General features: G+C 45.9%; 1 protein-coding gene across 1 annotated transcript; it reads right to left on the minus strand.

Moving 5' to 3' along the window:
* Positions 1–1,210: 1,210 nt before the first annotated feature.
* On the minus strand, positions 1,211–13,227 carry HYPK (huntingtin interacting protein K). Its single transcript, XM_077263568.1, has 4 exons — positions 13,018–13,227; positions 11,508–11,563; positions 8,904–8,955; positions 1,211–1,719 (listed from the first exon to the last, which is right to left on the minus strand). The coding sequence occupies exons 1-4, from the start codon at positions 13,177–13,179 to the stop codon at positions 1,624–1,626; spliced, it is 366 nt and encodes a 121-aa protein (XP_077119683.1). The 5' UTR covers positions 13,180–13,227; the 3' UTR covers positions 1,211–1,623.
* Between the last annotated feature and the right edge of the window lie 629 nt (positions 13,228–13,856).

Consider the following 13,856-nt stretch of genomic DNA (forward strand, 5'->3'; position numbering starts at 1 on the left):
CCCCATCAATTAATTATTGTAATACACAGACTCAGAAACATGCAGATCATGAATGCTGAGTTTGTTGGTTTTCTTAGACTTTTCTGCACCAACCGGTAAACTGTTTTACATGTGGTAATATAATTTATTCCAAAAACAGTGATCAATCTGGTTAGTCATATTGCACTGCTATTATTTTGATTCAACACTAACGTATGCTTCACTCAGAAAACGCTGCAGGACTTTAGAGGAAAAAAAAACACTTTTAAAGCTGCCGGAGACTATTCAGACAGGTGGGTCCCCAATGCGTCCTCCCCTGGAGTGACTGCTTTCTATCCAGGTTTGTGTATAACCTTGTCACTCAAGGGCAGCGGGCTGGGAGAAGCCGCTGAGGACTCACCTGTCTGATTAGTCTCTGGCAGCTTTAAAAGTATGTTTTCTCAAATGCTGCAGCACTTCAGAGTTAGACATAAATGGATGAAAGCATGCAGCCAGTGTCTGATACATGCTGCCCAATTGACATCACTGGGGTAGATAGGTTTTGATTATATCCTATTGCATCTCTTTACATTGTGTTGAAGTGGCGAAAAAAAACAAACAAACTGCAATTCTGGTGTTTTGATATTTTTTATCCCAATCAGGTTAATTTATTTTATATATCAGAATTTTATGAGTGTAGCGTTACCAGATGTGTATTTTTTTTTTTAAAATTCCTTAACTTTTAATCATTGAAAAAGGGGGGGCGCAATTTGAACTTTTATATTTTTTCATACAGCAAAAAAACATGGTGTCCAATGAACCACAGCTCCTATCTTTCAAAGGAGGACTGTCAGCAGACCCCTAGCTGTAGTGACAAGCCTTCCAAGACATCATCGTAGGGGAACGTCAACAGACTGTAATATGCAGGGCTGTGGAGTCAGTGTCCATTTTGGTGGAGTTGGAGTCGGTATAAAATCGACAGACTCCTAAAATATATAATACATTGGTTTCAGTAGTTCAGTGCAGGATGTGCTGTAAATGTTTGCATATATATTTGGGAAAGTTATAAAGTGTCCTATAAATGTCTGGTCTGTTCCTGTTTTTTATGATCTCGGCTTCTAGTTGAGATGAATCTGTGCTGCACTTTATGCACATGCTCAGTAGTGACCAATGCTGTGGAGTTGGAAGTCAATGAAATTGAGGAGTTGAGTCAGAGGTTTGGCACAGTAGTAACAATACACCCACAATGTGATCGGTATTAAAACAACTTTATTTCACATACCTCAATCTAAACTGAGCTAATTTTCTGCATAATAAAATATTATGAAAAATAGGGAAAGGATTAAACACTACCAATTAAGTTTATTTTTGTTATATAACATGATTGTTCATTCATAGTGATCATGTACAATAACCCACGGTCAAATCTACTGGTGGAGGCAAATGACAGAACATGGTACCGGGAAATATTTAGATCCACTGAACCAAAACTTTCCAAGGACACCAACTACTGAGTAGCTGGCTTAAAACTACAAGGAGATTTTTATTCCACAAATACTGTTGTCCTAATGAACAGTCCGTATTTTGTGGTTTCCTGTTCCTCTAGTCAAAGATTTTCCTGCAAGATATGGAAACTATCAGTAGAAGTTTCTTGGCACTAGAGGTTCAGTTGGTGAGAGCAATGAGCGCTTCTACCACATTTCCCATGTGTTCTCGCAAACTTCGTTCTGCTACCGACCGAGGAATCTCCATTTCATGCATCTGAAATAAGAGAAAGTATTAATACAAGAACTCCCCGTCCTGACAACACACTTTATCCCTGAGGATGATCAATCATTACTCAAAGCGGTTTTCGTTTTTTTAACAGAAGAAAACTCTTCTGTTATGTGATCGCTCACAGGTATTTAACATTTTTCCAAATTGATTATAATAATCTTTATTTTTATATAGCGCTAACATATTCCGCAGCGCTTTACAGTTTGCACACATCATCATCGCTGTCCCCGATTGGGGCTCACAATCTAAATTCCCTATCAGTATGTCTTTGGAATGGTAGTTTACATCAGATACATCTAAATGATAACATCACTAACTTCCTTCATAACCCAATTTTATGACATTTTTAGCATTTACATCTTTTTTTGTTCCTCCCCTCTTCCCAGGAGCCATAACTAATTCTCTGTCCCCATAGCAACATGAGGGCTAGGTTTTTTGTTTGTTTTTTTTTTTACTAGAAAACTAGGAGAAAATGTGTGTTGAAATTGCGAAAAAAATATAAATTATTTTTACAGTATTCACTGAGAAAAGTGACCTGGCAACATAGTTCTTCAGGTTAGTATAATTACGACAATACCAAATTTGTATATGGCAAAAAAAAAAAAATCAGATATTCAAAATTTGCACCGAACTGATGTTTTTATTGATACAATTTTGGGGTAGATGCAATGATTTTATTGTTTATCACTTTTTTTTAGCAACCATAAAAATGGTTTATGACCCCCCCAAAAAAACAAGCAATTCTGGCATGTCATGTTGATTTTTTTTTCTCACTACAGCATTTGCTCATCAGGTTACCCAATTTACAACATTAAAATATAAAAATAAAAATCTAGAAGTTCAAATCGCCCCCCTTTCACCCAATTAAAAAACAAACAAAAAAAAAATCAAATATACAAATTTGTAACGCCGAGTTCAGAATCGCCCGATCAAAAAGGAGATTTTTGTGTACTCACCGTAAAATCTCTTTCTCTTAGCCTCTAATTGGGGGACACAGGACCATGGGTGTTATGCTGCTGTCCACTAGGAGGCGACACTATGCACAATCTGAAAAAGATTAACCGTGGCTCCTCCTCTGCAGTATACACCCCTGGACGGCGTCAGCCTTCCCCAGTTTTGTGCAAAAGCAGTAGGAGGAATGTAACATGAATAACAGATATGCCTATAAGAAGGCCACTATGTACGAGCTCAAAGAACTATATGAGAACTCAACAGTAACAGCCCGAAAAGGGCAACAGGGTGGGAGCTGTGTCCCCCAATTAGAGGCCAAGAAAAAGATTTTACAGTGAGTACACAAAAATCTCCTTTACTCTGTCGCCTCATTGGGGGACACAGGACCATGGGACGTCCCAAAGCAGTCGCTGGGAGGGAAGCAATGGACGAATATTGTGCAGACAGGCCCCTATACTTGGGGCACCGCCGCCTGCAGAACACATCTACCCAGACTCGCTTCCGCTGAGGACTGGGTATGAACTCTGTAGTGTTTAGTAAACTAGTGTGGGCAAGTCCAAGTGGCCGCCTTACACACTTGTTGTGCCGAAGCCTGGAGCCGAATGGCCCAGGAGGCCCCTACCGCCCGTGTAGAGTGTGCCGTAATACCGGCTGGAAGAGGAGAATTCTTAAGGCGGTAGGCCTCTTGTATGGTGGATGTGATCTTCCTGGCAAGGGTAGCTTTGGAAGCTGGCAGACCCTTGCGGCCGCCTTCCAGAAGAAGGTAAAAGGGATCAGACCTCCGGAAGGACGCAGTCCTAGACACATATATACGCAATGCCCTGACAAGGTCAAGCACGTGCAAAGCCTTCTCCACTCTATGAACCGGGACCGGACAAAGGGAAAGCAGAGAAATTTCCTCATTGAGGTGGAAGTTGGACACAACCTTCCGAAGGAAGGATGGGACCGTACGGAGAACTACCTTGTCCTGGTGAAAAACCAGGAAGGGCCGTCTGCAGGAGAGTGCTGTCAGTTCAGACACCCTGCGTAGCAAGGTGATTGCCACCAGGAAAAAAACACCTTCTGGGAGAGAAGGCGGAGCGGGACCTCCTTAAGGGGTTCGAAGGGTGGTTCCTGCAATGCTGTCAGGACCAGGTTGAGGTCCCAAGTTTCTAGTGGTCGTCTGTAGGGGGGAACCAATCGGGAAACCCCTTGAAGAAAAGTCCTTACTCGCGGCTTGGTAGCAATGCGCCTTTGAAAAAAAAAGCACTGAGAGGGCCGACACCTGGCTCTTAGGCGAGCCCAGGGACAGCCTGGCCTCCAGACCCGATTGGAGAAAAAACAGGTAGTTTGGGGAGGGAAGAAAGGAATGGGGTCTGGCCGCGATATTCGCACCAGGTAAAGAGAACTTTCCAGGTACGGTCATAGATCTTGGCAGAGGCTGGCTTCCGTGCCCTGATCATGGTCCTAATGACATCCGTCGAGAGCCCTGCCTGGGTTAGAACCCAGGTTTCAAGGGCCACGCCGTCAAATTGAGTTCTGGTGGTAGAACGGGCCTTGTGATAGAAGATCCGGGCGGTCGGGGAGGCGCCAGGGGGCGTCTGCTGAAAGTTGTACGACGTCGGCGTACCATGTACATCTGGGCCAGACCGGTGCGATTAAGATGGTTGGAACTCCCATCTTGCTTGATCTTCCTCACCACTCTGGATAACAGGGGGAGAGGTGGAAAAATGTACAGAAGCTGGAACTGGGTCCAGTCCTGAACCAGAGCGTCTCCTCCGAGCAAAAGAGGATCGTGTGCTCTGGCCATGACGTTGGAGACCATGGCATTGAAGTGGGATGCCATTAGGTCCACATCTGGGGTCCCCCAGTGATGGCAGATCTGGCGAAAAATTTCGGGATGGAGAGACCACTCTCCCGAATCTATTCCTTGTCGTCTGATGAAGTCTGCTTCCCAGTTGTCCACACCCGGAATGTGGACCGCCGAGAAAACTGAGCCTGTGTCCTCCACCCAGTGGAGGATGTGTGACACTTCTTGCATCGCCTGGGTACTGCGGGTCCCCCCTTGGTGATTCACATGCCACAGTCGTGGCATTGTCCGATTGTATTCTGATGTGAGAGGCTGCCAGTAAGTGATGGAAGGCCCTCAATGCCAGGAGGATGGCACGAATTTCCAGGATGTTGATGGGCATGGTTGCTTCCACTGGGGACCACTTGCCCTGTGCCCTGTGGTGTAGGTGCACTGCACCCCAACCCGTCAGGCTCGCATCGGTGGTCAGAACCTTCCATTGACCTGTGAGAAAGGATTTCCCCTTTGCTAGCAAAGCTGGCTTGAGCAACCAGTGCAGGGACCTCCTGGTTGACGACATTAGCTGCAATTCCCTGTCGAGAGGAAAAAGAATTCCTGTCCCAGGACTTGAGAATGGCTAGTTGGAGAGGCCTGAGGTGAAACAGGGCCAAATGGGACCGCTTCTATTGCTGCCAAGGACTCTCATGGCAAACCGGACAGATCGAGGGGGTTTGCGGAGGAGGATGCGAACTCCTAGGCGGAGAGCCAGTGCCTTGTCCCTGGGAAAGAGCACTAGACCCCTGAAGGTGTTGTATAACATTACCAGGAAGGTTAGAGACTGACGGGGTTGGTGATGACCTTTGTAGGTTGTCTAACCCCCATGCGACTCAGTGTCGGTTGTGATTGAGACGCTGAGCTCGCAGTCCTTGAAGATAAGAGCCTTGATGAGTAGATCGTCCAGGTATGGAACGACTACTATGCCTCTGGAGTGCAGGACGTCCATGGTGGCTGCCATGACCTTGGTAAACACTCTGGGAGCCGTGGCGAGTCCGACCAGGAGAGCCACGAACTGGTAGTGTTCCTGGTCGATTGCGAACCTGAGAAAAAAAACTGTGATGAGCAGGTGCAATCGGTATATGCAGGTATGCGTCTTGTATATATATATATATATATATATATATATATATATATATATATATATATATATATATATATATATATATATATATATATATATATATATATATATATATATATATATATATATATATATATATGAAGGCGAGATATTCTCCCTTCTCCATGGACGCAATGATGGACTGAAGGGACTCCAGCGGAAGTGACGAACCCGTACGTATTTGTTGAGTTGTTTTAGGTCCAGTATGGGCCGTACTCTGCCTCCTTTCTTGGGGACTACGAATAAATTGGAATAGAACCCTCGGAAGCACCCGGCCGCGGGAACCGGTACTATGACTCCTGCTTGAAGAAGCGAGGAAACCGCTTGGTGGAAGGCACGAGCCTTGGCTGGCGGTTTTGGGGGAACAGAGAGGAAAAATTGGTTCGATGGGTTGGAAGTGAACTCTATCTTGTATCCGGAAGACACTAGTTCCCTGACCCACCTGTCTTCTGTAGTAGGCATCCAGACTTGCTGAAAAGAGCAAAGTCGCCTACGGGTGGGATGTCTCCCGGGGTCCGTGAGTCATGAGGAGGAAAAAAGTCTGAGGTTTTCCTCCTTTGGGCTTTGACTGGCCTGCTTTTAACTGCCAGGTCTTGTCCGACCATTGCGTCGACCGTGAGTTGTCCCTGTGTGGGGAACGGTTATGGGCTGGACGCGAGACGGACCAGCCCGAGGAATTCCGAAAGGATCGGAATCGGGTTTGTTACCTTACTAACTATGTTACTATGTTACTTCTTGTAAGTGCGTATAGGTTTCAGTTGAGGGAGAGAGGTACTCTTACCCCCGGTGGCGCTGGATATCATTGTGTCGAACTCTTCACCAAAAAAGTCGCCCACTGAGGTAGGGGAGGTGCGTGAGGGACTTCTTTGAGGCTGCGTCCGCTTTCCATTCCGCAGCCAGAGGATACACCGAATCGTGATGGCGTTTGATGCTATCCCCGCTACGCCCCTTGCTGAATCCAGAGCTGCATAAAGCATGTAATCTGCTACAACTGCTATTTGAACCGTTTGGTCCGACAGCTCAGGAGCAGATGCTTGGAGGCCAGCTTGTAAATTTTTGGCTCAAGCCAGGATGGCCTTGGCAGCCCAAACTGAAGGGAACGCGGGAGCCAGGGAGGCCCCTGCCGCCTCGAAAAATTGAACGAGCCATGCGTTCTACCTGCCGGTCTGTTGCGTCCCTGAGGGTTGAGCTATCTGGCAGTGAAAAGAGGGTCTGTGCTGCTAGTCTAGAGACTGGGGGGTCCACTTCGGGTGGATCTGTCCATTCCTTGGTGTCCTTCTGTGGGAAAAGGTACTTTGCCTCCAGATATTTGCGATTAGCGAATTTTTTCTCAGGCTATGAGAGCTGCTTTTTAAGGATCGCTTTAAACTCTGGGTGGTTAGAGCAAACCTTAGACGGCTTCAGAGGTCCTTCAAAGGAAATCTTGTTCTGGGGCCTCTGTTGGCAGATTAGAAATGTCCAGCACCCGATGGATGGAAGAGATTATGTCCTCGACTAGCGCTGTATTGCTAGGGGGAATTGGGATCAGGGACCCCTCTATTTCCCTGTCTGAGTCGGAGTCACAGATGCCTTCCGGATCCTGTGTATCACTGAGGCGTCCCCTGCTGGGTGAGCTGGGGAGGAGGCCTTCTCTGGTCGGGGATTGCAGAGATCTGCATTGTCTTTTAGCATCTAGTGAACATGGTAAAAAAAGCAAAACAACAACTGTGGGATTGCACTTTTTTTTTTGCAATTTCACAGCACTGGGAATTTTTTCCCCCGTTTTCTGGTACATGATATGTTAAAACCAATGATGTCGTTCGAAAGCACAACCTGTCCCGAAAAAACAAGCCCTCACATGGCCATATTGACCGAAAAAAAAAAAAGTTATGCCTTTGGGAAGAAGGAGAGCAAAAAACAGAAATTCAAAAACTGAAATACCCCTGGGTCCTAAGAGGTTAAGCTAAGAAACTGGTGAAAATAACTTAATGCAAGTTTTAGAAATGCAAAATCACACTCGTGCAACTGAGAGCAGATCTGACTTCTCAACAAAATGCCTGGTATGCCTTACATACAGCGCTGGAGTCCTGGGTTCAAATCCCACCAAGGACAACAACTGCAAGGAGTTTCTATGTTCTCCCCGAGTTTGTGTGGGTTTCCTCCCACATTCCATAGACATACTGATAAGGAATTTAGATCGTGAGCCCCATCAGGGACAGCAATGATAATGTGTGCAAACTGTAAAGCGCTGCAGAATATGTTAGCGCCGTATAAAAGATTATTATTAATACTATCACTTGAGAAAAGTATAAAAATATATTTTATATATTTTAATCAAGTGAATGGAAGATAAACTTCAGCACTAAATGTGCAAAGCTGTGGTGTTCGGTAGAAGCAGTTATCAGATGATCGGTGGGATTGCTGGACCTCCACTGAACACTAAAGGTACCTTCACACTAAACGACTTTGCAACGATAACGATAGCGATCCGTGACGCTGCAGCGTCCTGGATAGCGATATCGTTGTGTTTGACACGCAGCAGCGATCTGGATCCTGCTGTGATATCGCTGGTCGTTGCTGAAAGTCCAGGACTTTATTTGGTCGTCAGATCAGCGTGTATCGTCGTGTTTGACAGCAAAAGCAACGATGCCAGCAATGTTTTACAATGGTAACCAGGGTAAATATCGGGTTACTAAGCGCAGGGCCGCGCTTAGTAACCTGATATTTACCCTGGTTACCATTGTAAATGTAAAAAAAAAAAAAAAAAACATACTCACCTTCTGATGTCCGTCAGGTCCCTCGCCGTCTGCTTCCTGCACTGACTGTGAGCGCCAGCCAGCCGTAAAGCACAGTGGTGACATCACCGCTGTGCTCTGCTTTTACTTTACGGCCGGCACTCACAGTCAGTGCGGGAAGCAGACGGCCAGGGACCTGACGGACATCAGAAGGTGAGTATGTACTGTTTTTTTTTTTTACATTTACAATGGTAACCAGGGTAAACATCGGGTTACTAAGCGCGGCCCTGCGCTTAGTAACCCGATGTTTACCCTGGTTACCCGGGGACTTCGGCATCGTTGGTCGCTGGAGAGCTGTCTGTGTGACAGCTCTCCAGCGACCACACAGCGACGCTGCAGCGATCGGCATCGTTGTCGATATCGCTGCAGCGTCGCTTAATATGACGGTACCTTAACTGATGAACTGCCCTAAGGAGGTGTCTTCATCAATACATTAGGCCAAGAAAACTTTGAAAATACCTCCAAAGATGTGGAGCTTAACAAACTAATTCATACTCACAATAAGCTCCACATCTTCCTTCTTGATGGTAACTTTTGCCAATTCTTTTTCTCTGAAACAAAAAAGCATTTCTTTAGCAGTTTACCCAACATAAGATTAGCCTTCATCCTGAAAGCACATTATACCAATAGGCCATGACGAATGGCTTTTGTTATATGATATTTTAACTTCTAATTTTTGCACAAAAATGAAAATAAATAAATTACAGTCTGGGACAAGCATGTCACAATAACACACGAACCATACAGTATCAATAGTGTAGGTATAATATACTAGATGGAGGGCGGTAATGTCACGATGGGGGCAGGCTTTGCAGCGTTGAGAATCTCTCCCCATGTGCTCCCGTCTGTGTGTGTGTGGTGCGTGCAGTGTATACACAGTGTGTGTTTGTGTGTGGTGGGTACGGTGTATACAGTGTGTGTGGTGCGACAGTGTTCCACTGGTGGTACCACGAAAGAGGCTGGTACCACCAGCAGTTTCCATATTGAGACATCCATCACTTGGGTGTCCCAATATGGAGGTCGGTGAACTTTCACCGCTTGGAATTCTGGGATCTGGACGGAACAGGATGTGAAGACATTACAAGGTAAGTATATATTAAGATTTTAGGGTTTTTCATTATTATTTTAGGCTTATTTAAGCATGGTATACCTTGCTGAGGCCCTATTGCAATAAACTCAATTGCTAAGCTAGCACTGTAACCACTTCATCGTTGGATCATGGGGGTCCCCATCTTGAGGATATGCCATAATTCACCATTATAGACAAAAACCTTTTAAAAGAACTTGACTAGCTAAAAAAAAAAAAAATCGTCAAAAAGTGTCAAAGATATCAAGATATACAACTTAAGTGTCCCAATGTATTAATATCAATGACGGTCCCAGCAAGTCTACTGCAGGCATGTGCTTCCAACAGCTAAGCCAGCCTCTTTCTGTCATGGTCAATTCATAGTATAAGTGGGAAGCAGGCTAGCTTAGCTATAGAAATGAGTCAGCCAGCCTGACCATAGCAGTGACCATGTGTAGACACTAGTGATGTGCGAATGATCGGATAAGAGGTTTTCAGAGCATGCTTATGTGCTATCTGAGCAACTTCGCCGTGCTCTAATAATATGATTGAGTCCCCGCAGCTGCATGTCTCGCGGCTGTTCAACAGCCATAACGCATGCACGGATAGCCAGTTTGGTAAACAATCCCGGCATGTTTTGCAGCAGTCGAACAGCCGCGAGACATGAAGCCGCGTGGACTCAAACATATTTTTCAAGCACGCTGAAGTCACATGGTTATCACACGAGCATGCTGAGATAACACCTTATCAGAGCATGTTCGCTTATCACTAGTAGGCACAGGAAAAGATTACCCCGTGTCACATACAAGCCAGAAGTCAAGATGCTAGGACTGGATATCCTCAGATAAGTGCTCCTTTTTAAATGACTTATATAAGTTGTTTATCTTGCAACATTAAATATATATTTGAACAGGAAAGCCCCTCTAAGAATAAATGCAGTTAAAGGTAATTTGTCACCATGAGAAATGCCCAAAACTAATGTGTGTAAATCGCTAAATAGGCATATATTCCAATTATGTAATCATGTCGGAATTCACTATCATTTCATTTAACTCATTTCACCCTCACACAGAACTAGGTGCCATTTACAATCCAAATCCAGAGAAAGAATTGACATACTGCAGATTTAAAGGGAACCTGTCAGCAGGTTGTTCAACTCCAAATTAACGTCTGCACAGTAAAGTACCTGTAATGATGATTACTTCCATACCATGATATTTTAAGTCCATGTCTCCGTTGTTTCATAATCCATTGGCGCCCCAGATCCCTTTAAGTGGAGAATGCACAGTAACGTCCCAATAACATTGCGAGAGCTGGGCCATCCACTTACACATGCGCCACCCCCGGAAACTATGGCACCTGTGTCAGATCTGATGCAAGGGAGCAGGTCACAAAGACTCATCTCGTGCAGGCGCTGTCATTCCCAGGGCGCGCAGAAGACTAGGTGTTTTTTTTTTTTAAAAAACAACACTATGTTACTGTGCATGTGCCGCCCCTGGAAATGACATACACTGGGAAGCAGTTCACAGAGAAAGGTAACCTGTCAATCACTACCAGGAGGCCGGCACGGAAGGAGAAAGAGGGCGAGCGGCCTGACGGCTGAATGTACAGGCCAAGCACATTGCACTTGTGAGCCGATTTGAATAAGAATTCACCAATGGATTTTGAGATAAACACATGGACATAATATGAAGGTATGGAAGTGATCACGATTACATACATTTTAGTGTAATAATACTTTGGGGTCTAAAAACCTCCTGACATGTTTCCTTTAAAAGTCTGCAATTCATGCGCATTTAGGGGTGAAAAATCTACACTGACGGTAAGAAAATAGAAATTCTTCAGCTAAAGTGCCTGTGTGCGGTTACACTGTGAAAAAAAAAAAACTCAGAAGATTTAATTCTATAGTATCTTGACATTTCATCATGCACATTGTAATCTTAGCATCCCTACACTTGTACATTATGTAATATGTAGAGGGGACACATCAGAATGATGGGAGTCGTGACTGTACATTAGTAGAAGGGATGATCTCACCGTTCTTGTTTGGCCTTCTGCTCCCTTGACCGCCTGTCTCCAATCACTGACATGGCCTAAAACACAATCAGACCAAAGTTACACAGGAATGGCTCGTGCTCGGCTGGAGCAGGGTGGGATTCTATAACACACGTACAGCTAAGTACCAACTCTGAGCCAACATCCAGGGGCACAATAAAACCTGCCGATCCCACAGCTAATATAGCACGTTAGAGACGGTAGGAGTTGTCAATGACATCTCACACATGAGCTGCAGAGAAAATCAGGAACAAAGATCCTGTGGATGAGACAGCCATAGCGTTTCCATTTATGCGGCGCACACACACACAGTAAAAAAAAAAATCACAATGCAAAAAGATCAATCCACAACCAGAGCTCCTATGGGTCAAACTGTGCAGTGATGCCTTACTGCACGAGTTGGATCTGTAGAAGTGCTGGTTCCAGCACGAAGCGGCAATCGTCTACTCCCGCACCCCCCTGCTTACCGCTCCTCCAGTCATATTCACTGGAACAAAGGACTGTTAAAATTGCAGAGAGTGACACTTTTCATTTTTTCTCCTGAATCTTCATGTGATCCGCCAATCAGTGCTGGATCAGGCAAGGTGTTATAAGAGGCCTTTCTATGCAGATGAGATGTAGGACAGGCGCCCACATAGCTTCCCTTTCATAAGACCAATGTTATTCTATGGGGAGACACTTTTTCCTCAGACTTTTTCCTCCACAGACCGAGCCGCCATGTCTGAGTATGATCTGATATTCGGAACATACTCTGCCATGTAAGACAATGAATGCGTGGAAAACATGGGACCACACTCAGATGACATGCTACAGCAGTCCGGTCTCCACGCAGTAACACAACAGATCGGAGCACACCATGATCAGAGTGCCATTAGCATAATCCACAGCTGTGTGACCTTGCCCTTCTACCTCATCTTCCTCCACTCCAGAGTCACTCCGGGCTTCACGGAAGGCTGCAGCACTGATGTCACGACTATAGCACACAGGACTGCTGCAGCCAATCACTGCGATCAATGACCCACACCATCTAGACCAGCAGCGCCACTGACCCCAGTGATTGACTGTAGGATAAAGAGAGGTGAGAGGCCGCGCTGGACCTTCAGAGTGTATGTAGAGACTCAGGGGTTGTTTGCCGGTCTGGACCATTGGAGCAATAATCTCTGAAGGAGAAGGAGCAGCAGGACCCCTCCAACAAACTGCCTGAAAGAAAAGCTCTTTTGCTGCTCATAACAGCCAATCACAGCAAAGCTTTCACCTCTTATTCTGTTCTCGAGAAGTAAAAGCTGCGCTGTGATTGGTTGCTGTGGGCAGACTGCTTGTAATGTCAGTGATGCTGGGACCCCGGGGGCTGTAAGCAGCGCTGCTCACTATGGAGTCGGTGAGGCCACAGCCTGCTGCGCCCTGTGGTTCCATCACACATGCACAGCCCAGGACGGCGAGTGCTGGTTCCCCCAGGCTCAGCCCAAGGACCCTTCCCCTATCAGGCTCTCACCGTCTCCAGGTTGGAGCTCTGGATCTCCTTCTCCTCCGCATAGTCGGTGACTCTCTCCAGGTCGGCCGCCCCGCTGTCATGCTTGCGGTGTTTGTCCGTCGGCCGCTCGCTGCAGTTCTCCTCAGTCTCTAGCTCCAGCTCCACGTCCCCTTCTGCTGCCATGATTCCTCTGTGTGCCGGAAAATCTGACAGGAAGCTGAGCGTGGAAATGTACTTCCGGCAGCCGCGAGCAACGTCACTTCCGGTGCTAAGGAAGCTGTGGTAGTGCCCGGGTAATGAAGCCTCTGTCGCCATATTGGAGACTGGCAGGTGCCATTCTCCCCCTATTACTCGCTCTTACAAATAAGATAACGTGTTCTCTTATTTAGATAACATTTATTTGCTAGTATAATTTCTCTGTGTGAATCCACCTCACAAATACAGGTGACCCTCCCATAATGGCTGCCTGAAGCACCATCAGATCTATCAGAGCCCCATATCCAGTGCTAGCATGTCCCCATATCCAGTGCTAGCATGTCCGCATAGTCAGTGCTAGCATGTCCCCATAGTCAGTGCTAGAATGTCCCCATATTCAGTGCTAGAATGTCCCCATATTCAGTGCTAGCATGTCCCCATATCCAGTGCTAGAATGTCCCCATATTCAGTGCTAGAATGTCCCCATATTCAGTGCTAGCATGTCCCCATATTCAGTGGTAGCATGTCCGCATAGTCAGTGCTAGAATGTCCCCATATTCAGTGCTAGAATGTCCCCATATCCAGTGCTAGAATGTCCCCATAGTCAGTGCTAGAATGTCCCCATATCCAGTGCTAGCATGTCCGCATAGTCAGTGCTAGCATGT

This window comes from Ranitomeya variabilis, chromosome 5 (assembly GCF_051348905.1).
Source record: "Ranitomeya variabilis isolate aRanVar5 chromosome 5, aRanVar5.hap1, whole genome shotgun sequence".
Taxonomy (NCBI): domain Eukaryota; kingdom Metazoa; phylum Chordata; class Amphibia; order Anura; family Dendrobatidae; genus Ranitomeya; species Ranitomeya variabilis.